At 38.9% G+C, this 25,459-nt stretch overlaps 1 protein-coding gene across 1 annotated transcript; it reads right to left on the bottom strand.

The window, feature by feature from the left end:
• Nucleotides 1-612: 612 nt before the first annotated feature.
• EPCAM (epithelial cell adhesion molecule) lies at nt 613-9,067 on the bottom strand. The gene is made up of 9 exons (XM_034427448.3): nt 8,434-9,067; nt 5,918-6,025; nt 5,551-5,794; nt 5,263-5,328; nt 4,688-4,748; nt 4,275-4,376; nt 3,958-4,149; nt 2,368-2,409; nt 613-1,029 (listed from the first exon to the last, which is right to left on the bottom strand). The coding sequence occupies exons 1-9, from the start codon at nt 8,504-8,506 to the stop codon at nt 988-990; spliced, it is 930 nt and encodes a 309-aa protein (XP_034283339.1). The 5' UTR covers nt 8,507-9,067; the 3' UTR covers nt 613-987.
• Nucleotides 9,068-25,459: the final 16,392 nt, after the last annotated feature.

Below are 25,459 nucleotides of genomic sequence, written 5' to 3'. Positions count from 1 at the left end.
GCTGCTGTTAACCTTTATACTTGCCTAGATACTTATCTTTTGAGCTACAAAAAGATAAGAGGCAAAACCACTTTCCATGTAGGCTCGCAAATAAAGCAGGAGACTACCGTTTCTCTTTCTGCTGCATCGTTAGAGCTTCCCGGGTATGTTGCACTTCCTGCAGGGTGGCTGTTTTTCACTCCGTTGTGGATGCTTTCTACGTGTTTAGCACTTCATGAGGTAGCTGCTTTGCGCTAATGCCACTGGAGCTTCCTGGGCATTTGGGCAGGAAGGCCAGGTGCAGCTGCTTCCCAAAAAGTCAGGATGGCACTCTTGGTTGGTAAAGGAGCAAGAAGACAGGAAAGGTCAACAAGGGCTGTGGAGTGCAGCAAGTCCAAAAGGCAAGGAGGAGGGATAGATGGGGAGCTGCAACGCCACTGCCATCGTAAGTGCAGACAGATTGCAAAGTGCCAAATTTTGATCATGTGATTGTGAGGTTGCTGCAATGGCTGTAACCACAATCATAAGTCTCTTCATTCAAATCTGTCAGACAAACAGTTGTAAATCGAGGACTCTTTGTATTTGGAAGAATCCCGTGCAAGCAAATCTTAATACCAAGAAAGAACTGCTATATACATTTATAACTTTATTAAAATTCACTGTGTGTAAAAAAATGATTAAATGTGAATATATACAAACATACACTCTTGTATTCAAAAGAGTAACTTGGCAGCCTAGACATAAAAATTATCAGATACTTCAAGACATCCAAAAGGACATTACTAAGTTACATCAGAAATAGTGACAAAGGAATGCCACTGATCTGTTTAGACTAATTATGACTTTTAATAGAATCTTTATAGCTTCAAAATGCAGTAATATGCCAGTTTAGTAGAAAGATTGCTTAAAGATTCAGACATTTTTTTTTACAAAGTAGCAGTCCATGATATTCTCTTATGTCAAATTTCATTCATTTACCAGTCTTCCTTTCATTTCATGTTACATATGTTACGAGTTTAGTTCTCTGTGCATTTCATTCATTTCCTTTACCTAAAGACAGAAAAAGTTATTTCTTAATGAGCTGCTTTTTTAATAATTTCTGCCAGTACAAAGAATACTAATCTGTCTCTGATGTGGACAACTTTTTCTATGCCATAATTGTGCAAGTAAATATGAATACATACTATCTTCAATTTTACATTATTAAGTATATGCAATTTAACTCATGTTTGCAAACCCAGTCTGAATAAAAAACAGATTTTAAGACTGCTACAGTAACTGTTCCACTACAGAATTCTTACTGAAATATTCTTAACTATTAAAGCTAGTTTATATCTTTACAGTAGTCCACCACGTATAACCATTTATTCAGCAAAACATTTCTTTTTCAGCAGGCCGGCCTGGCCTAACCTCTCTTTTAAACTTTTTAAAATTTTTAAATTTGTCTTAAGAATTTGGGGTGTTTTAAATTTCGTTTTTTGGGCCAAATTATTTAATTGTATTTTAATGCTTTTTAACATTTGTATTATATGTGTTTTATCTGGCTGTTCACCGCCCTGAGTCCTTCAGGAGTAGGGCGGTATACAAATTCAATAAATAAATAAATAAACTTTAAAATTACAACACTGCAAAACAAAGCAATTTATGATCATGACTGAGGTTATAGCTGTTGCAGTGCCCCCGTAGTCACATGATTGAGATCTGGGGTACTTGGCAACTTGTTTGCACTTACAACAAGTTGAAAAGCACCCTGAGATCAGATGATTGTCATATGGAATCTTTCCTGTCAGCTCCCCCAGAAGTCAATTGGGAAGCCTGCAGGGAAAGTTAAAAGTTACTGCCATATGCCAAGAAGACTCCCTCTCTGAAGACTGGCTAAAAAAGATCCATGCCAAAATCTAAGCAGTATGTTCAGTCTTCAGGTAGAGAAGCAAGTCTCTTCATCGGCAGGCTGAAAATCCCCATCCATGTTAAAATCCAAGTGATTTTCATCCAACAAGCGAAGAGACTGTTTCTCCACTCAGTGGCTGAAAGTCTTGCCTGGCTTTCAGCATGAAGGGATTTGCAGTGCTTGAACAAAAAGGCAAGTCTCCTCGCTCAGGGGCCAAAAATCCAAGCAAGACTCTTCTCCAACTTGCATGCAGCCTGTCCTAGGCCCATTAGGGCCTCCCCCACCTCAAGGCACCCTGTGCTCTTTATCTGGCATTCTCTCTGTCCAGCTAACAACCAGTAAGATCACTTAACCATGACAGGAAGTGCTGGAATGTCAGTTGCTGTGTGAACAACTGAGATTCCAGGGGTCTTAAGAACTATTTGTAATTAAACATATATAACATTTGTATCATAGTTTTAAAAATTAAAAAGACAGATTTCTATTTAAATAGTTACCTCAGCTTTTTCATACTTGCCCCTCTTTCTTCGCGTAAATATCTGCATGGAGAAAACAAAACAGCTCAGGTATTTTTCTATTCCAACACATTCAAGAATCCAATTTAACAGAACACAGACACAATAATCCAGAAACTATTGATGCCTATTATCCATATGACCTATTGCAGTCACCGATAAAACCATTCCGTGTTACTCGTGAAACGTGCAGTCTTCAGCTCTCCTATTTATGCTATTACGGGTTAATATTATGTGCAACAGTTTTTCACTTAAAGCCTCTGCTAACTTTGAAGAGTGGGAACAGATCTGAATCTTTGGAGGGTTACTGCACTACTAGTCAGTGTAGGCTAAGAGATGGATCATCTGGTGATTTCTAGATGTTCTGAACTCCCACTGAGGTAGTTTAAATGTTTCATGGATAAACTGTTAGTTCAGCAGTCAGGAATAATTTTACAAAATACTGAGGACATCAGATTCCCTGAACCTTTTGTGAGTTCTGAACGAGAGAGATCTGAACCACAGCGATCAATTGTAATATAAAATCTGTTAAAATAATTAGGAAGATACAAAACTAAAATATAACACGGTTAAAATAAAATTACACATTGCATAATACCTCATCCACCCCAATGTTATAAAGAATCATGGCATATGAAACAAGCATATTTTTTGCTGGCTGGCACTTTAAGTAGAAATGTTCAAGTCCCCTTGACAGCTCCTATAATTTTAGCTTCTATGGCAGGAATGTTATATCACCATAAGAGACAGAATTGTAGTGAAAACTTTTTAAAACTTATCATAAATTTATCTTACATCTTTATTTGTCCAGACTGGCTATTACCTTCAAACATTACTACCCCATAAGAATGCCATACAGGTAGTCCTCGATTTACAACCATTCATTTAGTGACTGTTCAAAGTTACAACAGCCCTGAAAAAGTGGCTTATAACCATTTTTCACACCTATGACCGTTGCAGCATCCCCATGGTCACGTCATCAAAATTCAGATGCTTGGCAACTGGTTCATATTTATGGCAATTGCAGTGTTCCAGGGTCATGTGATCACTTTCATGACCTGGCAAGCCAAGTCAATGGACAAGCCAGTTTCATTTAACAACCACGTTACTAACTAACTGCAATGATTCACTTAACTGTGGCAAAAAATATAAAATGGAGGAAACTTTGCTTAACTGTTTCGCTTAGCAAGAGAAATTTCGGGTTCAATTGTGGTTATAAGTTGAGGACTACCTGTATTAATTTTAGATATAATGATATCTAATAGGCAACATACCCATCAATAGTTTCTTCCATCAATATCTATAGAGGTGAATAAGTCAATGACACATCTGAGGGTTTTGATATTCAGCTTTAGAGAATCTTAAGTAGCTATTCTATTTCTTTTGTTTATAATCTTCAATTTTAACAATACAGCATTTATGGTTTATCATGGACTGGCTGAATTATAATGGCCCAGGAGAGAAACGGAAAGTTGAAGAGTTGTCTAAAATAGTAGGTTCTATGTTTATCTACTCTAGGATACTTTTTATTTGAACATCAGAATTAAGATCTTCTAAATAAGAAAAACGTACCAGTACAAGAATACCAGCCACTATTGCCAGGACTACAACCACAATTACAGCAATAACTCCAGGAGTCAAACGTTTCATCGAAAACTCTGGTGCTTTTTCATCAACATAATATATTACTGTGTTCTCAAATCGAAGAGGTTTACTTGCAACATTCATTCCATATTCTGCATTAAAAATTGTGTCTCCTTTGACCTGAAAGACCAGGAACATGAATTATTCAGTGTTTTTTTTTTTAAAAAATACAAACTATTGAAATACAACACAAATTCATGCCAATAATTCCACTTTACTTTCCTTTAAAAACTCCACATACTTACATCTTTCTCAAAATAGTATGCTACATCAGCTATATCCACATCAGTATTTCCTTTTTCTGAAGCATTTTGTTTGAGATGGACACTAATTAAAGGTTCCACATACTGAAAGAAAAAAAAATACTATCTTCACATAAAAAAATCACATATCAAGTTTAAACATAATTTTTCTGTTTTATTTTTCAGTAGTTAACCAGGCTTTTTAAACCTACTTGATAAATAGTTCAAAATTTGAATTAAATTAACAAAATATTTTAGATGAGGTCTTGATATAGTACAATTACATATTTAAAACAGACATTGCACCTTTAATCAGGGTAGATTCTAAACCTTCAAAAGTAAAATTTATATGCCCCCATGAAAGATAACCCAAAATAATCTTTCCCATGAAAATATCCAATAACTATTATACGTACTTTAACTTTTACATGCTTTTCATCCAAAAGGTAACGGTCCTTAAAGTTTTTTCCAATAGTACTGGGAATTAAGGAAATAAATTAGAAACTCTTAGAAACATAAAGATCTTTATGACACAATTTAGTACTGAAACCCCCATCAATCCCTCCATCACTTTCCCCCTATGAAAACTAACTGGATAATAGTTTTGAGCAACTTGCTGGTTATTTTATACTTCAATACGTGAGCTATGGTTTAGTAAACCAGAACATTAACAAAATTAGCAAAAGAAATCCATTTGCTCATGTTTTGTCTATTACTTTGCAAGGTTAGGTAAATGAGCCAGGAAAAAGTATATAGTATCTGAATCCGGCTTATTCTATGATTTATTAGACACAAAAGGTTTGAATAATGAAAGACAGACAACTAATTATATTTTTATGATTCTCTTGTTTTGGTGTAAGACATCACAATCTTGTATTTAGGAATCATGCACAGCACATTGTGCAAAACATTTTTTCAATTACATTGTGAAAAACATTTCATCTATTAAATTGCTGCACTTAAGTAGACAGTGATAATTACCAAGACATACCTTTCAATAGAATCTTTGCCTGAGCCTGCATTATTGTCAAGATACTTTGCTTCAATAATAATCCAGCTAAAAATAAAATATAAAACATTTTGCTCGATTACTCTGAACATTATTCACAAGAAATAGGACACTCAACTTGTACATTTCTAATTTTTGGTCTTAATTTGTTAATGATAAACTTGTCAGTATAAACCATTAAAATGTTAGTAATTGATGTTTTAACCTTAAAGTAAAATGGTACAACATATAGATCTCAAAATAAATTCAATTTTAAATCAGGTGGTTTACCTTGTCCTTACTACTTCTTGGCATGTAATATTTTGATCACTTTTGTCAGTTCTTCGTACTCCAGCACTGTTCACACACCAGCAAGTCTTTGTTCCATTGCACTGTTTAGGTTTGAAGTTGCCCTTTGCATCACATTCTGGATCATATATGCCATCATTGTCTACATATGCTTCTGCTGGTCTTTGACTTCTACCTGATTTTAAGCCAGTCACTTCTGCTTTCATCAATAGGCATTTTGAAGTCACTAAAAGATAATAAAAACAGTAAAAGAGTAACTTGTTAACTTAAATCTTGTTAACTTAAATACAATACTTTTGTCAGAAAGCAATGGAAAGTGTAGTGGAATTTGTTCAGTTCTTATACTTACATGTCCGACAGTTCACTGTGATATCAAGTCCAATTGATTTACACTGGCATATACCATTAGCAATAGAACAATTTGTTGTCCGTTTGTTCATCTCACAGCTACATCCATCTGTAATATTCAAACCAAATTATTACAAAATAGTCCTTTGTATTCTGTACCAAATAGATAACTATTTCTATTTTTTTGTAGTAGATACCTGCGAAATCATCCTTCTTCAGGAAAAGATTCCTTTGCTAACAGAAAATTCAAATTACTGTATTTGGAATTCTAACTCTGTAATAGCTAATACCATATCTGAAATTTTCTCTATATTGCAATTCCATAAAGATTCTTGAGTTGGCTTTAAAGCAGAGCACGTATACGCTTACTGATATTCTAGATAACATTTTTATGTAACATATTCATCATTATAGATATCTTTCAATAATAAACACAGGAAAAAAATCTCAAAAATATTTTGATATTATTTCAGTTAAAAATATAATTCTAATTCAAATCATAGGTCTCAGCGATTGCCAAAGCTGCTACTTTTAAACATTTATTCTGTAGACCTCTTCTGAAGAGTAACTGTTATCTCTACACACTTCAGACTAAGATCAGAGCCCTGGTTCTGCAAAAATAAACTAGTAGTACAGTATAGGTGAACCTCCTTCTCAAATGTACCATACCTTTTCCCCATTAAAGTACCCCGTTTCCCCCAAAATAAGACATTCCCTGATAATAAGCCCAAATTGGGCTTTTGAGCGCATGGCAATAAGGCCAAGCACTTATTTCAGGATTCAAAAAAATATAAGACAGGGTCTTATGTTTGGGAAAACACGGTAGTACCAAAAAAAAACCAGCTATAAACTTCCAAGTATCTCCACCCACTTCAGTGAAAAAAATTACCTGGGAAGCAACAGCAAAGTGCATTTTAGTGTTTAACAGGGATTAGCAGTCTTACTTCCTTTTAAAACCAGAGTTTAATTTCCTGACAATCAGCTCTAGAAAATGTACTCTAGAAAAGTACATTCATTTTGGACATATATGAAACCAAAACAAGTTGTTACAATTTGGTAAGAACTTGTGTATGATCAAATGAAAATTAGGGGGAAAAAATCCTTTGTGTGTGGCGGGGTGGGGGGACAAAGCAATTGTGGTTTCTACAGGTTACTTTTCAATCATAAAAAAAAGACAATCCATGTTGTACTTGACTATAACTATGTAATCACAACCATACTTTCTCAACTATGCAAAAGTGCTTTCTTCTGGGAGATTTTGCGACTTCATGATTGAGCCTGTAACCCTAATATTCTCTGGTTATCTAAGCATTAACTGGACAATCCCACTTTGTTTCCAAGTTCTGACAAGGTTAGGCAGGAACCATTTACTTTTCAATCATTTATATACTTAAAGATATTTTTCCACTCTCATTCAAGCATGGCACAAGCATGCCCTGCCTTATTCTGCCTTGGACTCTGCTTTCATATTCTCCCCAAACCATGAATGAAACAGCATTGTCAGCTGCACGGGTATTAAAACAGTGCTTCACCCCTTATTTTGACTCCAAGGGCAGACTCAAGTTGTATAAAAGCTTCTAGACTTGTTGTCTATTACCTTGGAGAGAAGTCAGATGACTCCAGCAGCTTAAAACAGAGACCCAAACGATCAAAAATGAGGACAGCAAACTTTACAGCAAACCAGTATAGCTTTGTACCAACTGTACAGCAAACCAGTATAGCTTTGTACCAATTTAAGATGAACGGCTGGAATTTCAACACAAAAGTAGAGAAACACCCTAAGAAAACTTTAGAAGAGCTCAGATAATGCAAAGCTACTATATTCAAGGCTTTACAAACCAGAAAACGATACAGAACCTTCCATTTTAGCTGGGAGTTAAAATGGAGTTGCCACTGATCTACATCTAATGTTATTGGTACATGGGACATTTTGTCTATTCACATTAAACTAAACGCAGGTATTTTTTTTAAAAAAATTAAAATTAAGCATGTTAAGAGTTCTGCCCGTTTATTTTTGCGAGTAAAACCATAAAGGAAATTTTTGAAGTTTATGATGTTAATTTCTTAAGATGATTCTAAAACGAATTTTAAATGATTTAGGACAGAAAGTTTCCATCCCTCTGAGAAAAGCGACACGGAAAGTTTCGTGCCGAAGGAAAGTCTGGGAACTCCAAATCGGCCTGCCCTCCAGGGACGGCTGGAGCTGCCTGAGCGCCATGGCTCTACAGGGCGTTGGCTCCACGCGTCCGCCTCCAACTCTCCGGGAGTCTCCAGGGACAGGCTGCTTCTAACTGGCTCCAGCCCGCCCCAGAAGTCGCGGCCAAGAAAGCCCGGCCACCTCTGTTCCTATCCACCGACATAAAAGCGAGCTGCCCCCTTCCTCCACGTGAAGGCCGGGAATCTCGAAGAGGTGCCATTTTGTGCGGGATTCCTCTTCCACAAGCCGCTGCCCTCGCACGCACGAACACCAGGAGCTGGAAAATAAAAGTCGGGAAAACCCGCCGAGGGAAGACAAACCTTGGCTCCACACCGTAGCGGCGAGCGCCAAAAGCGCTCCCAGAAGGAAAGCAGCCCTAGAAAGAAATCCCATCGTCCGCGATGTCAGAAAGCAGGTAGACGGCAAGGCAAATAGGTGCGGGCGACGCTCCGGTCTCCGTGTCTTCACTTCACCCTTTCTTCTTCCCCCTCTTCTCTCAAGCTGCTCAGCAAGTTCCGCAGGAAAACTGAGCTCCTTTCGGCCGGCCGCGCCCGCCTCCTCAGGTTACACCTGGTTTCCCACACACGCAACGCACTTCGCCTCAGCACCTGCGCCGCTCGTATCCCCACTACTTCCGCTCCTCCGAAGGTGAACCCGCGAATCTCGTTGGCTCCGAGCTCTTATAGCTCACAAAGCCACCTGCACGAAACTAGGAGCGGCCGACGGGCGGGGTTTGTGCAACAGAGAGACGAGGACTCACCTGCGCGCCCGACGAGCCATATATAGACTTTTCCGGGTGAAATACGTTGCGGGAAGGAGGTGGTGCAATGTTGTAATGTTTCTAGGGCAGTATGTGAGGTAACAATAGGCGAGGCGGTTTGAATATTTTAAAACGCCTTAACAACCATCGGAGAGATTTGCTCCATTGTGGTTTTTCTTGGCTTTCCAAAAAAATAATAATAATTTTTTTTTACCAATCTTGAGAGGACCGATCTACCAATTTGTTTACAATCTAAATTTACAGTGAAGATCATAGGAAAACAAAAAACAAAAAAATGGTTTAAAACAGACGAATCCATTTAGTGAAGAATACTGTCGTTTTAGATGTGGCAAAGGCTCCGTTGCATACATTTTAGATTTTCACAATGCTGAATATAACAAAATCTTGCTCAGATAGTTCATCGTACAAATTAATAATAAAAGCAACACAAAACCATCAGTGTCCTATCAAGGATTTGTGATGAGCATCCTTGAAGAACTTGAGCTGCCCCCCTCCCCTAATAGCAAGGCTGGCTCTTGGTGTTACAGCATTTTTTAAAAATCTAAAGTGGAGACCCTATTAAATTAAATATACCTAGAATTCAAAAATATAAAAATGACACATAGTCAAATTAATAGTAAGATAAAGATACTTGAAAACTGCAGGTATTAAGTATCCTGTAAATATAAGAGGGTTTTTTTCCTTAAAATTCTTTAGACCCTTTCCTTTGCATTCACAATTAAAGATATTTTTCTTTCTATACTTTCACCTGAATAAATTAGGGCTTTTGTTTGTATCTATATGCTGGTTTTTATATCTTGTACTAGATTTAGGAGGACAAACTGAAAAATGTGCTCACCTTGTCTAATTGCTTGGGCTCCATTAATATTTAAGGATGTGACAGATGTGTTTTCTTAATAAACATATAATTCAAACATTCAGAGAAATCAGGACTATCTTTATGTGCCTGCTCTGCATTACACAGGTTTGGGATCCGGAAAGCCAGAATAAATACCTATTAGAATTTTTCCAACTTCCAAATTCCCATAGCATCCCAATAATTGTTTATTTAGCATTCAAATAATTTGTTTATTTACTGTCTTTCTATTTCACTTTCCTAACAAAAAAAATTTATTAGATAACTTACATCAGAAAAAAATGAAAATATAGCACAGGTAGTGGTCGACTTAAGAACAGTTCATTTGGTGTCTGTTTGAAGTTACAAGGGCATTGAAAAAAAGTTATTTATGATTGTTTTTCACACTTAAGACTATTGCAGCATCCCCATGGTCACAGGATCAAAATTCAGATGCTTGGCAACTAACTCATATTTATGACGGCTGCTGTGTCCAGGGATCATGAGATCACATTTTGTAACCTTCTGACAAGCAAGTTCTCGACTGGCTTCAGTGGAGAAGCCAGATTCACTTAACAATCGTGTTACTAACTTAACAACTGCAGTGATTCACTTAACAATTGTGGCAAGCAAGGTCGTAAAATGGGGCAAAACTCACTTAACAAATGTCTCACTTAGCAACAGAAAAATTGGGTTCAATTGTGGGTGTAAATTGAGGAGTACCTCTAGTCATCATCCAATTTACAAACTAAAAAGATCATTTTTTAAAAGTTGACGGAGGGAAAAAGTTACATGAAACAACAAAGTGAGGTTACAAGAGTTAAACATAGTATATATATTTTAAATAATTGGTACTAGGTTGATCTCTGTTACTGTTCTCATTCTAACATGAATCATGCAAATTTTCACTGACTAGGTATTCTTCTAGATGAGGGCATATTCTTAGAATCCCATCCTTTCATTTGTACAACCATTAGAGTTTTTCCTTCTTAAATTCAGTTCTAATCACCTCCATGATAAAAATAAAATGCCTTTTGTGTAATTTTTACAAATAAATGGCTTTAGTATCACCAAAACAATCCTGGGATGAGGAATACTAAACTAATCGTTTTCCGTGGAATAATTTTTCCAATTATGCATCCATACAAAAATTATACACATTCTCAAAAAGCACAGTGACCCAGTTCCATGAACACATCTAAGAATACACTTGCTTATTCAGACTAATCAGTCTAATACTCCCATAGCTGTGCAATCACTAATGATTATGCCAATTTCTTCCCCACCCACAAGTATGTAATATGTGGTAGCAGAAAATTTACCTTACTTTAACATTGTACATTCTCGTTTGACAAAATGTGTGGAAGAATTGGAATTGGAAGCAAATATAAATTGGCAAGTAATTTCTGCTTTTCATCTTCCTTCCTTCCATCCTTCCTTTCTTTCTTTTTCTTTCTTTCTATTTTTATCATATATATAGTGTTTCCTAGATACCGAACAATTATAAATGTTTAAATTTGAATGTCTTTTTAAAGGTTTTGACAGTATGCCAGAAATTTTGATTGCTGCCAAGAAAAGCCTTTCAAAATTAGTATACACTTTAAGAATGCATTTTTAAAAATACTTTTATACAACTCTTAAATTATGTTAATTATGACAACGTAAGTATGTTTAAGTGGTAGTGAAACTGCATTAAGTAAGTTTATTTATAGGTTTCATATCTGCAAATTTTGTTTTTTAAAGATAACAAGCTTTCTCATTTAGAATAAAATATGTTGCAGGATCTAATCTTCAGTTGGTCACTGGGACCAAATTTATTCTTCCAAGCTTTCAGGCTCATGCTGTGGAGCCCATCATCAGGGAATTTCTCTTTCTCCAGAATATGTTCTCTTCATATGCTTCAGCATGAGCCCAAAAGTTTGAAACAATAAACAATAAACTTTTGGTTTCAGTGACCAACTCAGATCAGATCCTGCAACATTATCCTTGAGACACATATGTTTGCCTTCATTCCCAATAAAATACCTATGTGTTCGTACAAAACAACTAGGACAGTCCAAGCAGATCTGAGAGATCCAAGGTTCCAGTATTTTTTTAGTTCAGCAGAGTTCCTAAGGCATTATAGTGCCTTAGGACATTTGAACAGGAACAAGAGAGGAGGAGGAACAGGCAAAGATCATCAGGATGATAATGCGTAATAGAAAAGAAAGCAAAGGGCAAGGGGTGGATACTAGACAGGTAATTCAACATCATTGAAATCCTTTTCTGCTAGATGGAGGAAACTAATAATATCTTTTCTATTTGGTGTTTATGGAAATAGCAGTTTTCATCACATATTATGTCAAACAGCTTGCAAATCTCTCGCTTACTCATCACACACTGTTTATTTTTTAATGATTAAATAGAATTTCAGAAGATTAGTATCAGTGCGCAAATGATATAGAAATTGTTTCACATAATCTGAAGTAAAAATAATTGTATGAAATTTTAAAACACAGTTGAACATTTTAAATTATAAATTAGATGTCTGTTCTAACTTCAGGGAATTCTACTTATTCAATCATTTGATTTGTATGGCTGCCCAATACATAACAGGGCTAATCAGGAGAGGTGCTGCAACAAAGAATGCACATTTCCTGGGTCACATCACATAGCAATGCTTGATAGACAGGACCTGCCAACTCTGTCTGATTGGATGGGACAAGCAGAACTAATGGGAGATGGGTGGCACCACAAGTAGCTCAGCTATTAACCATACACAAATACTCTCTATTTTAAATGACATCACACTGGTCTATACTTACCTGAATGCTGTGCTGTTCTTTTTTACAAATGACAAATGATTTAAAAGATATTTTAGCCAAATCCACCCTTGTGTTAAAGGTGAGAACCAACTGGCTATATTGCATGCTGGGGCTTGGAGACATTGAAATTTCAAGTTGGCAGATATCAAGAACTTCTGTTCTTAGGATCAAAGGCTTACCATGCAGCCTATTGCCTCCCCTATGTTAGCTTTGGGCAAAGCTATGTCAGTGCAATCTGGTGTCTTTATCTAATGCTCAGGCGTGGCACGTCATCATTTCCTTCCCTGTTTGTCTTCGGTAATATTAGTAATGCAGAACAGAGGAATCTTTCTCACCTGATACCTTTTCACCTGATATGTATTCATCAAGTATCCTGGGAAATTTTCATTTTTAAATCTTTCTAAGATTCTACTTAAGGAAACTAATTTAAAAAGACCTGCGTCTTTATTAAAGTGTTTAGGGTGCAGTCCTATACTGAGGATCTAGCTGGTAAGGGAAATATAGTATTCAACAAGACTACGTTAATGGAACTTGAAAGGTATGGTACAACACAATAGCTGAACTGTTCTTGCAAAGAGGTGCCAGTGCAACAGCCAGAAAAAAAAGTGCCATATTACTGTCAAGCTTACTGTAAAGAGAAAGCAACATATGATAGAACTGGCTTAAATGAGGAGACAAAAATAGGGGGAGAAATCCATCTGGTATCTAAAACTTTTCAAGCTGTGGTTCAAGAACATAATCCAAGATAAATTTGTGGCATGGAATTATATCACTCTAGTGTTGCATTACATATATCCAGAGATGGGCTTCACATAATTTAACAATCGGTTCACCCAGAATTGAAAATGTGCATGTGTGCCTTGCGCACATGCGCGCTACATCAAAAACACGGCAATTGTATAAGGCAGGATAGCGCCGGGATGGGTGGGTGGGCCCAGCAACTGGCCGTAACGAACAGTTTGCCCAAACCAGTCCAAACTGGCTGAATCCCACCCCTGCATATATCTAAGGCTTAACTGGATACAAGGATAAGCTAACTGTACCAGAATGGCACTATACTATCAGCTGATCATAAACACACAGGAACATGAGTACATTGTTAATATCTCTCTTAAATACAGAACCTTCTTGATAATGATTTTTCTTGTGTGTTTTTCCCTCAATACTTTCTACAAGCTTTCCCCCCAAAGGTAATAGGATCCATCCATTATCCTACTCTATCCTAATTTCCTGCACAGGGAGATTCTCTCTTCAGTCATTCATGTCCCAGTCATCTCCTGTTTGGACTATTGTAATGTGTTCTACATGAGACTACCCTTGAAAAACATCCAAAAGCTTCAGATGATCGTGTGAGCAATTTTGGATGCGTAAAAAAAGAGTGCATGTAACGCTTTTGCTCCATGAACTGTATTGAGTGCTAGTTTGTTTCCAGATCCAATTCAAGGTGTTGGTTGTGACTTACAAAGCCCTACATGGCATGGGCCCAGTCTACCTATAGAACCATCTTCATGCTATTATATTGACCTATCCAATCGGGTCAAACAGGGAAGGTATGTTGCAGACCCCATTTATTTAATATTTAAGATTAATATTTAAGAGATTAATATTTATATCAATATTTAAGAGCCATGGTGGCCCAGTGGTTAGAATGAAGTATTGCAGGCTAATTCTGCTGACTCAGGAATTCAATCCTGACCCACTCAAGGTTGACTCAGCCTTCCATCCTTCCGAGGTCAGTAAAAGGTGGATCCAGATTGTTGGTGGCAATATGCTAACTATAAACCACTTAGAGAGGGCTGTAAAGCACTATGAAGTAGTATATAAGTCTAAGTGCTATTGCTATTTAAAATTCTCTTGAGTAGTGGGGTGCAGGAAGAGAACCTTCTCTGCCGTTACCCTGTTCCGTGGAATATTCTTCCTCTGGAGATGAGAGTGACCTTCATTCTCCTGGCCTTCCTGAAAGGAGTCAGAACATGATTCTGCAGCCTTGTGTGGGGGGCACAGAGGATCACACAGTTGTGGGGCTGGCCAGAGCCCTGAAAGCCCTCCTTTCACCTTCCAATTTTATCAGTGTTTAATCATCCTTGCTTTTTTCTAAATTTTTAAGTTTTATATATTGTTTTTATATTTTAACATTTTATTGAACACTGCCCAGATTCCCTTCCTGAAAGAGATGGACAGTTTGGAAATGTGGAAAATAAATAAAATAATTGTGAGGGCATCTTATCCAAAGACTATATGGACCATATTCCCTGCTTCTGTATATTGGGCTCAGTTCTGTTACTTCCAAATGCCCCATTCTGTGTGCAGGTTCATTGTCTAGAGAAAGCCTTTTCCCTTTTTCTTTTTTGCTTGCTGACCATGCTCAATCTTTGGACTGTGTTTGAGGATCAAACTTCAGAGATGTTTATCTTTCAAGCACAAGCTGAAAATCTACATATCAGAGGGGGCACATTCTATTGAGTAAGGTATTAATAAACAAATCAATGATAAAGAGTTGGAGCAGCAATGAAAAACCCATTTTGTGGAAGGTTGTGAACTAGTGTGTTCTGGAGTTCACTTGGAATATATCTGGTACCTTTGTATTACATATTTTAAAGAATAATTTTTAAAGCATTCAATTCATAGCAAATGAGTGAGCAGACCTTATCAATCTCAGATGAACTGTAAAGAAAATTTTTTTAATATTCTCTTAACATTGATGTTTTTAAGTATGAATAATTTTTATTGCCAGATCTTCAAGAGATTGGACAATCATTTTCTGGAATGGTATAAGGTCTGTTATTTGAGGAAGGGGTTGAACTAGAAGACCTCTAAAGTCCCTTCCAATTCTGTTATTCTATGTTTTTTGACATATCTTAAATTCTCATCCTCAATAGGCTGTGTGTTTTCATTCCTTTCTTTTTATATGTTGTGCTCTAAAAGATAAGGAATAAATAAAGAGAGGTGAATATTTGTCTATAAAACTTCAGAGTCTTATAATAATGTGTAGGCAAGATTATTACAAATATTTTGTTGCCCATATTGCTCCTCTGTAGACTTTATTTTTTGTTTGTTGAGACTTTTCTGTCCATAGGCTACAGTTACATAGACAGATACATAAGACAATTCACAAGGACTAAAAGCCAATGTCAAAGGGAACAGCAATCCCAACATTATGTTGAGGCATTAGGCTGGGGAAAACTGCCTATGTCATTTTTGTGAAAGTAGTGGTATGTCTGAACAGGCAGTAGATACAGGTCCAATTGGCTTGCCTCATTCTTTAACTTATCTTTCAGTTTTCATGACTTGTATTAATATTGGCATTAAATAAGCTATGAAAAAAATATATAACCTGTAATGTAGAATAAATGTAGAACCAATTACAAATGTAGGCCCTATTCCATTCTGTGACTCCTTTCCTTAGTAGCCTTTATAGATTTGGATTAAAATTTATATTTTTAAAAAATAATCTGTTTAATTTATTGCTTCAAGTGTTCTGGAAATACTTTTTAATTTATGATGCAATAATTTTCTTATTAGAAGTAAATGGAAGAGAAAGGTTTAAATTGTGGGCTATGGTCTAGAGTACTGTGACCACAGCAGGTGTACAAAAAAAGGGTTCTTTCTGCTCTTAAACATGTCAGGCCAGTCTGTATAAATGTAAAGTTTAAACTTACAACACAAAATGTTTAAATAAAGGAATTTTAAAATTGAATTATCCTCATCAAACAATTGTTGGTTATAACTGTTTGGATGAAATGCTCTTCGTAGCCTTCATTACCACACTACCCTAAAATGCCAAATACATGAAGCATGTTAAGACTTGACTTGATTTCTGTTTCAAAGGGAAAGTATTTGCAAAGGAAGCAAAGAAAAGCTGAAATACACTATCCCTTTCTGTATCAGAAGACAATAAACTATTTCCTGAAACCAGAAGTTCATTAGAGTCAAAGTCCAATTTTCAATAGGCTCCTCAAAGTGTACTGACTCACAGGTTATTGTAAAGCAGTTTGTGTGTGTGTGTCATGTCTTTAGCTTTTCTACCCAGAGGTGGGTTTCAGCAGGTTTGACCAGTTGTGGAGAACCAGTAGCGGAAATTTTGAGTAGTTCGGAGAACCGGTAAATACTACCTCTGACCGGCCCCGGTCCCATCTATTCTCTGCCTCCCAAGTCCCAGCTGATCAGGAGGAAATGGAGATTTTACAGTATCCTTCCCCTGGAGTGGGGTGAGAATGGAGATTTTACAGTATCCTTCCCCTGCCATGCCCACCAAGCCATGCCATGCCCAAGCCACGCCCACCTCACTGGTAGTAAAAAAATTTGAAACCCACCACTGTTTTCTACTACTAACAAGAAACCTAGACTAAAAGAATGAACAATGGGGTTTATTTTTTCATAGAGTAGTGTATGAGTGGGTTGCTGAACAAATCAAAATAATAAATAAACATGTTATTCTGTGACCAATCTACTATGTAGTTTGTAATAATTAGTAGCTTCCCAACTTTTTTAGGTCTTAAAGCAAAATATTCATGAATCTTGAAAATATGAGTGCATATATACATAAACGTGAGTGCTGTTATGTTTCAGCCAAATATATCTAGATTCAGATTATGGTTCAGTCAGACAGTATCTCTACTGATATTGTAAGAAAAATACATAAATGTATGCCACCCTGCCCCCCCCAATGGAAAAACAGAATTAATTAAAATGAAAATAAATGGAGCTATTCATTGTGGGTTGTATTCAAAAATTTCTCCATGTCATTCATAAATGATTGGAGTGAATAAATTACATTTATTTATTTATTTATTTATTTATTTATTTATTTATTTATTTATTTATTTATTAGTTCGATTTATATGCCGCCCTTCTCCAGAGACTCAGGGCGTCTTACAATGCTTTAAGCAATAGCCTTCATACTTTTGTATATACCTGCTTAGTAGGGCTTTTTGCCCCCCCCTAAGCGGTCTTCTATTTTATACAAAGTCAGCTTGTTGCCCCCACAAACTGGGTCCTCATTTTACCTACCTCGAAAGGATGGAAGGCTGAGTCAACCTTGAGCCTGGTGAGAATTGAACTTGCAGTAATTGCAGACAGCTGACAGCTAAGTGACACTTTAACAGCAGTTTTAGTCCGCTGCACCACCAAGGCTCTTTAACTTTTTCCCTTTGTGATTGTGCAGAAGAGCGCTATATCTAATAATCTACATTTTATATGCCCAAAGTTCCATTTCTGGCATAGGGCTATGAAAAGCCATTTGGGGAAAAAAACAAAGAACATGGGGACATAAGCTTAAACTTACCAGAGGGAAGTTCAAGAGTAATCTTAGAAAATATTACTTTACAAAATAGTAGAAGTTTAGAATCAACTTCCAGTGGAGTTAGCAGGTCAATCATCAGTAACTGAGTTTAAATATGGTTGGGATAAACACATGTCCACCATCCAACAAAAATTTTGAAAATAACAATAAATAAACACCCACCCACTCAAAGGGCAGACTCAATGGACCACTAGGTCTTTTTCTGCCAGTTTTTTAGGTTTCCATGAAACCACGGAGATCAACAATGCTGCAGTGTAGAATAGTCTTTTCAACCTGATACTTTCTAAATATGTTAAATGTTGTCTGGGATGTTTGAATTATAACTCTACTGTTTTGGAAGACATCAGATTGGGAAAGGATTATATAGAAAATGTCGAGCTAAGGTATAAGACAGTTTATGATGCTTCCTCTAGTTAGAAGGGTTCACTTCCTGCTACATTGTCAACAATGTCCTTCAAATGAGAAGTTTGAACGCCTATTAAAAATTGCTGAGTGTGATTTACTCCCATTTATACTTCTGTTCATCCTAGTTATTCTCCCAACTGTGGGATATCTTATGGCAGTGATGGCTAACCATTTTGCCGTCACGTGCCAAAAGCGGGGGGAGAGCAGGGTGTCATGCACGCTTGTGCCCACACCCATAATTCAATGTGCCCCGCCCCCACGTGCATGCACGCATGACGCCCTCCGCTCCCCCCGCTTTTGGCACACAATGGCATGGTGGGCCAGATAGGCCCATTTTTCACCCTCCCCAGGCTCCAGAGGCTTTCTTGGAGCCTGAGGAGGGCAAAAATGGCCTTCCCTATCCCCCCGGAGGCCGGAAACGGCCCGTTTCCCAACTTCTGGTGTGACCGGAAGGCCCAAAAATCAGCTGGCCGGTGCTTGCATGCATACTGGAGCTGAGCTAAGGCAATGCTCGCGTGCCCACAGATATGGCTCTGCGTGCCACCTGTGGCATGCGTGCCATAGGTTCACCACCACAGTCTTATGGCCTTTAAGAAATTTATACATGGTAGAACTATTTTTCTACAATACAATAGATGAATCCTTGGAATTTCTGATACCACCAATATCATAGAACTTGCCTGTTGAAATGGTTCTTTTAAGCAGTATATGAAACAAACTCTGTAGATCGTGATGTATGTTTACCAAGAACTGAGTCACCTCTTCTATGGCTCAAACTGGTGATAGCCTGTAAGATAGGTATGTTTGTTTTCTAAATAGCAAGCCAAATAAAAGGACTGATCTGTTTATAATAGATTACTGATATATTTTATGTAAAATATTAGGCTTATTAGATAGCAGCATTTAAGTTTACATTTAAGCAGCATTTGAGGTAAAAAAAGAAGGACATGGCCAGGAAAACAATAACAAGACCAGGTGTTGCCAAAAATCAATTCCCATCTCCCTTCTGAATAAGCTAACAACCACAGCAACAGGAATTCCCTCAAGAAGATAAAGGCAGCAAAAGAAAAAAAATTATGGGAATACAATTCACAGCTCAGGTTGAAACAGTGGTACTGAATTATACATTGTCTATAGACTAATTGCAGATTAAAAATTAAAAATCAATTAACCAAAAGAATTCTCACTGATTTCCAGAATAAAGTTCTGCATTCTAAAGAATGAGCAATCAGGTATAAAGAAATGCACATAATATAGAATTTTTACCTGTATTTATATATAGTTAGAAAAGATTCATATAATAATTCTAAAGTATATTTCTTTTTTATAATATGTACAGGTATTGTTCAATAAAACAAGATAAATTATTTTGTTCTGTGTGAATGGAGTGCCATCTCTGACATGATTCAAGCCTATGTTTGTTTTAGAAACTTGTATTTAAAATAATGTTTAATGTTTAAAATAATATAGACCTTTGATTGTTATGCTCCACAAGTCAGTGTCAACTCATAGCAACTACATAGATTTTCTCCGTTTTCTTTTATCTTTTCCAGAAATTTTGTTTTTTCTTTATCTCATCCAAAATAAGTGCAAAATAAGCAAAACAACTTTTGACTCTTCTTTTCAAGTTCACTATTGAACTTGAATAAATAACCTCTAATAAAAGCTTTACTTGCTTGAATAAATAACCTCTAATAAAAGCTTTACTTGCATCCAAACTATTTTTAAATTGGTGCCTTTACTAAATTATACTCAAAACATTATTTTAATTTCTTTTTAGAATCCTCCACTATTGCTTCTTTCCGTTACAACTTTCTTTTAGTCTTCATTTAAAAGAAATAGATTTTCTTTTATAAATCAAACTCCATCAGATTATGATCTGAAAAAGCATTTGGTCATCTCTACTTTAGAAACCTTAGTTCTTTAAAATCCAAATCATATCTATTCTTGAAAAGTACCAATGTATCAATTGAAAAGTATCAAAAGTATCAACGAATATCAATCAAAAGGATCAAGTCATTTTGAAAAATAGGTATACTCTCTTCAATTAGTATTTTCTGTGTTGATATATCAATCAACCCTAAACTGTCCAACAACCCAAAGAATAGAACACAGAATAAGAGAGTTGGAAGGGACCTTGAAGGTTTTCTAGTCCAACTCCCTGCTCAAGCAGGAAATCCTATGACATTCTGAACAAATGGCTGTCCAATCTCTTAAAAATCTCCAGTGATGGAGTATCCACTGTCAGGGATGCTCAGCCTGCTCTCGAATTGAACCAACAGCTGGAGGCGAGTTGTTCCACTCGTTAATTGTTCTGTCAGGCATTTTTTTCTTAGTTCTAGGTTGGATCTCTCTATGACAAGTTTTCATCTATTCTTGTCTTTTTCTGGTGCTTTGGAGAATAGTTGACCTTCCCTCTTTTCTGTGACAGTCCCTCAAATAATGGAAGACTGGTATCATGTCACCCCCTAGTCCTAGACATACCTAGTTCCTGCAACTGTTCATGTTTTAGCCTCTAGCCTCCTAATCTTTTTTGTTGCTCTTCTCTGCACTCTTTCTAAAATTTCATCTTTTATTATATTGTGGTGACTAAAACTGACACAATATTCCAAATGGGGTCTTACCAAAGCAATACAAAGTGGTACTAACACTTCATGTGACCTTGATACTACCCCTCTGTTGATGCAGCCTAGGACTGCATTGGCTTTTTTGGCTGTTATAGCACACTACTGGCTCATAATTTACCGTAAAAAGACACACCTTTTTACCCCCAAAAAGGGGGTGAAAATCTGGGTGCGTCTTATACGCTGAATGTAGCCCCGCCCACCCGCCAGCCCCCACCCTTCGGCCATTTTCAGGCTTTAAAGCACTTTCAGGTGGCAGGGAACCGAAGGGAACAGGCGCCTGCCTGTTGTGGGCTGGCAAAGGCCTTCAGGTTGAGCCCCAGTGCAGACCGGCCCCCGGCCCCAACCCCTCCAGTGCTCAGCCGAGCTTTGCTTCGACACAGGCCAGGCTCCCTGGGCGCCTTCGGGCAATGCAGAGCTCACCTTCGGCCTTGGAGCCGCGGCCTCAGCAGCTCGAGCAAGCCGAGGAGCCAGCCGGGTCGAGGATCCGTGGGAGGACAGCTCCTGGACCCTGCCGGGACACTCCTTTCCTGGCAGCAGCGCCCCGCGAGGCCCCGAGCAGAGCCGCCCTGCCCGCGCCTCACCTTGAAGGAGTGTTGCCTGCCTGCCGCAGCCAGAGCAGAGCGCCCAGCATGCGGAAAGCGGCCCGGACCAAGAGCCCCAGGTAGGGCAGGGCAGAGGGCGGCCTCCAGTCCGGGCATACATCGCTCCAGCGCTGCCATTCCCGAAGAGCCCCGCAACTTGGTTCGGCGCTGCCCGTCCAGCCCAGGAGAGCCCGCACGGCGGAGCACTCACCTTCCAGGTGGGCGGCAGGAGGGCCGGCCAGCCGGCGGGGAGAGCTGCCCGAGGTCGGGCCGGATCCGCTCGGTGCCTCTGTCGCTGCGAAGGACCCACCGGGTGGGGGTCCTGGCTTCCTGGGGGCGGCCATGCAGGCGCGGAGCTGGGCGGGGGGATTGATTGACGCAAGAGCCGCATGTCCCCTCCCCCAAAGACCAGAGATGCCTCCCCTCGGTGCCTGGGATGGGGGGGCAGCAGGGCCCAGGAACTTCTCCATAAAGCGCCTGCTAAACTTTCTGCAAAAGGCCGCGGGGGGGGGCAAGACTACCTTGATCCTTACCAATCTGGTTTCAGGCGTGGTCACAGCACGGAAACGGCATTGGTCGCTCTAGTAAATGATCTCTGGCGGGCCAGGGATGGGGGCTGCTCCTCCATCCTGGTCCTTCTTGACCTCTCAGCGGCTTTCGATACCATTGACCATGGTATCCTGCTGCAGCGGCTCAGAGAAATAGGGATAGGAGGCACTGTTTTGCGGTGGTTCTCCTCCTACCTCTCTGGTCGCTTGCAGTCTGTTTGGGCGGGTGGTCAGGGATCCTCCCAGAGGCCCCTCACTTGTGGGGTGCCTCAGGGATCGGTTCTCTCTCCCCTGCTCTTTAACATCTATATGAAACCGCTGGGTGAGATCATTCATGGTTTTGGGGTGAGGTATCATCAATATGCTGATGATACCCAGCTTTAGATCTCCACCCGACCACCCTAGTAATGCTCTTTCCGTGATGTCCCATTGCCTGGAAGCGGTGCGGGTTTGGATGGGGAGGAACAGACTCAGACGCAACCCTTCCAAGACTGAGTGGCTGTGGATGCCGGCATCTTGGGATCTGGAAGTTCCAACTTTAATGATGGGGGGGGAGACTCTTACTCCCTCCGATAGGGTTCGCAATCTGGGCGTCCTCCTGGATTCTCGGCTGTCCTTGGATGACCATCTGACGACCGTAACCAGGGGGGCCTTTGCACAGGTGTGTCTTGTGTGCCAGTTGCGCCCTTTTCTAGACCGGGATGCCCTCGCCACGGTCACTCACGCCCTCATTACCTCTAGGTTGGACTACTGTAACACCCTCTACATGGGGCTGCCCTTGGGATGCATCCAGAGGCTCCAGCTAGTCCAGAATGCAGCCGTGCGGGTAATTATGGGGGCTTCTCGATACTCCCGTGTAACACCTCTCCTGCGTGAGCTGCACTGGCTGCCGGTGGCGTTCCGGATTCGTTTCAAGGTGCTGATGCTTACCTATAAAGCCCTTCATGGCTTAGGCCCATGCACTCTCACAGAGTGGGTCTCCTCAGGGTGCCTTCAGCCAAACAATGTCGGCTGACGGCCCCCAGGAGGAGAGCGTTCTCTGTGGGAGCCCCAACCCTCTGGAATGATTTGCCCACTGAGCTCAGGACAGCCCCCGACCTCCTTTCCTTCCGTCGTGAGTTGAAGATGTGGCTCTTTTGTCAACTTAACTGATCCGTTATGGGTGTACATTGTTATAATTTTAAATTGTTTTAATTGGGTTGTTTTTAATTTTATTGTGATTTGTATTGGATATTGTTTTTGTAAGCCGCCCTGAGTCCCTCGGGAGAATGGTGGCATATAAATCGCAATAATAAAATAAATAAATAAAATAAATAAACTCTGCCCTGCCTCCCCGAGACTTTCGTGCTTGGCGGCCGGATCAGTCTGGCCTGCAAGATGTTCTCTCGATTCCCCCACCCCAGACCGTCCCGAAGAGGGTTGTTTCTCAGGCTGTGCTCTGTTCCTTCCCCCAGAGCATGCGAGGGGTCTCTTTGGGGGAAAGTGAGTAGTCCCTGCACCTCTCGCTTGCAGGAGGAGGAGGAGGGCGGCGCCACCTTAAATGCTGGTAGGCAGAGGTAGAATACTTTTTTCCTTGTTTTCCTCCCCCCAAATTAAGGTGCGTCTTATACTCCGGTGCGTCTTATACACTGAAAAATACGGTAAGTGGTTGTTCACTAGGACTCCAAGATCCCTCTCAGAGTCAACTGCTGTTGAACCATGTAGCACCTGCTCTAATACCTGTGCATTTGGATTTTATTTTTCTTGCCTAAGTGTAAAACCTTCCTTTTTTCCCCATTGAGTTGCATTTTATTCGCTAGGGCTCAGTGTTTAAATCTTCTAAAGTGTTGGCTATTCCCCTACAGCTTGGTGTCATCTGTAAATTTGATGAGTTCTCCTTCTATCCCTTCATCTTTTGGTAATTAACCGAGTTATTTTAATGTTTTTCTCAGAAATTCTATCCAGTTCTGGGATCACTCCATTCCAATCCTCCACCAAACACCGATTTCCATAGGAGAAACCTATTAATTTTTACACAAGTCCTTTGTAAAATAGTATTTTATCCTAATTTGAGACACAAATACCCAATGTCAACATTTTAATGCAAATCAATTTCCATCCCAAGAAATCTACTATGCTCACCTGTTAGTACAAGTTCTGGTTTTAGCTGGAGATTTATATACAAAATAACTCATTTTGTTTCTGCTGACATTAATTCTAATTATTTTGTGACCAAACCAGCTATTTTCACATTTTGTCCTCTTCCAAAATGATAGAAAAGAAGTACTTTTACTGACATGTAGAAAGCCAACCCAGCTAAGAACCAGGGTGAAAATGTGCTGCTGCTCAAAATTAGTTCGTTGAGGGTTTTTTCCTTTCAGTAAACTGAAATCATATAGAACTGTCATTCTGGTGAAGTGGTTAGAGGTAAATCCAGCTGGGTTACCTTGAGCCAGACATATACATTCATCCCTAGAAAGCAGACAATGGTAAACCACTTCTGAAATTTTGCAAAGGAAACTACAGGGACTAGTCAGCAATGACTCACAGACCAGCGGATAGAAACTTTTTGTAGGCTGGTTCATTCTTGCACAACCATTTTTCTCTCCTGTATTCATCATTTACAGCACAATCTTAGTTATGTTTTGTCAGATTTTTTATGAAGCTTTTAAGGCAGCATACATAATACAGGTAATCAACTTACAGCATCTGGAGGCAAAAATTGCTAAGCAAGACATTAGTTATGTGAGTTTTGTCCCATTTTATGGCCTTTCTTGACGCAGTTAAGTGAATGCAGTTGGTAAGTTAGTGACACAGTTGTTAAGTGAATCTGGCTTCCCCATTGACTTTGCTTGATAGAAGGTTGCAAAAGGTGATCACATGATTATGTGACCATGGGGAGGCCACAATGGTCATGTGAAAAATTGTTATCACTTTTTTCAGTGATGTTGTAACTTTGAACTGCCACTAAAGGAACTATCATAAGTCAAGGACTACTTGTACCTCCTCCCCTTTTTTCTCTAGTCAGAAGTATGTCCAGTTGAGTTAATGGGCAGTTCAGATATCTGCACATGAAGTATATTTTTGTAAACGACTGGGTAACTTGCATGATTGTTTTGGTAGTACAATACTGTCTTTTTTCAAACCAATGACCTTTCAATATAGTAATTTGTATTATCTTCTACTAGTATTTAGAAGTCATCAGGTTGAGGATTGCTGAAATAGAGAAATATATCTACAGGATGCAGACTTTACAGTAACATTTTTTCAGAGGAGTCACTATGTACTGCTACAATAAATGCCTGATGAATACAATCATTTGTTTTGTTTTTGGGTTTGTGTACTGTGAAAGTAGCTGTGTTAAACATCACAAGAGAAAAGGCAGTGTGCCAAATCACTTAAGATGCTTCTTGCTATTCAGCAGCTCCAAGATAGATGCATCCATTGCTTTTTCTTTTATTCACAAAGCACTGAAGAGTTAAAT

Source organism: Pantherophis guttatus, chromosome 1, assembly GCF_059756535.1.
Source record: "Pantherophis guttatus breed Tessera chromosome 1, ASM5975653v1, whole genome shotgun sequence".
Classification (NCBI taxonomy): Eukaryota; Metazoa; Chordata; class Lepidosauria; order Squamata; family Colubridae; genus Pantherophis; species Pantherophis guttatus.
The sequence above is the reverse complement of the archived record's forward strand: the minus strand, read 5'-3'. Positions and strand labels throughout refer to the sequence as shown.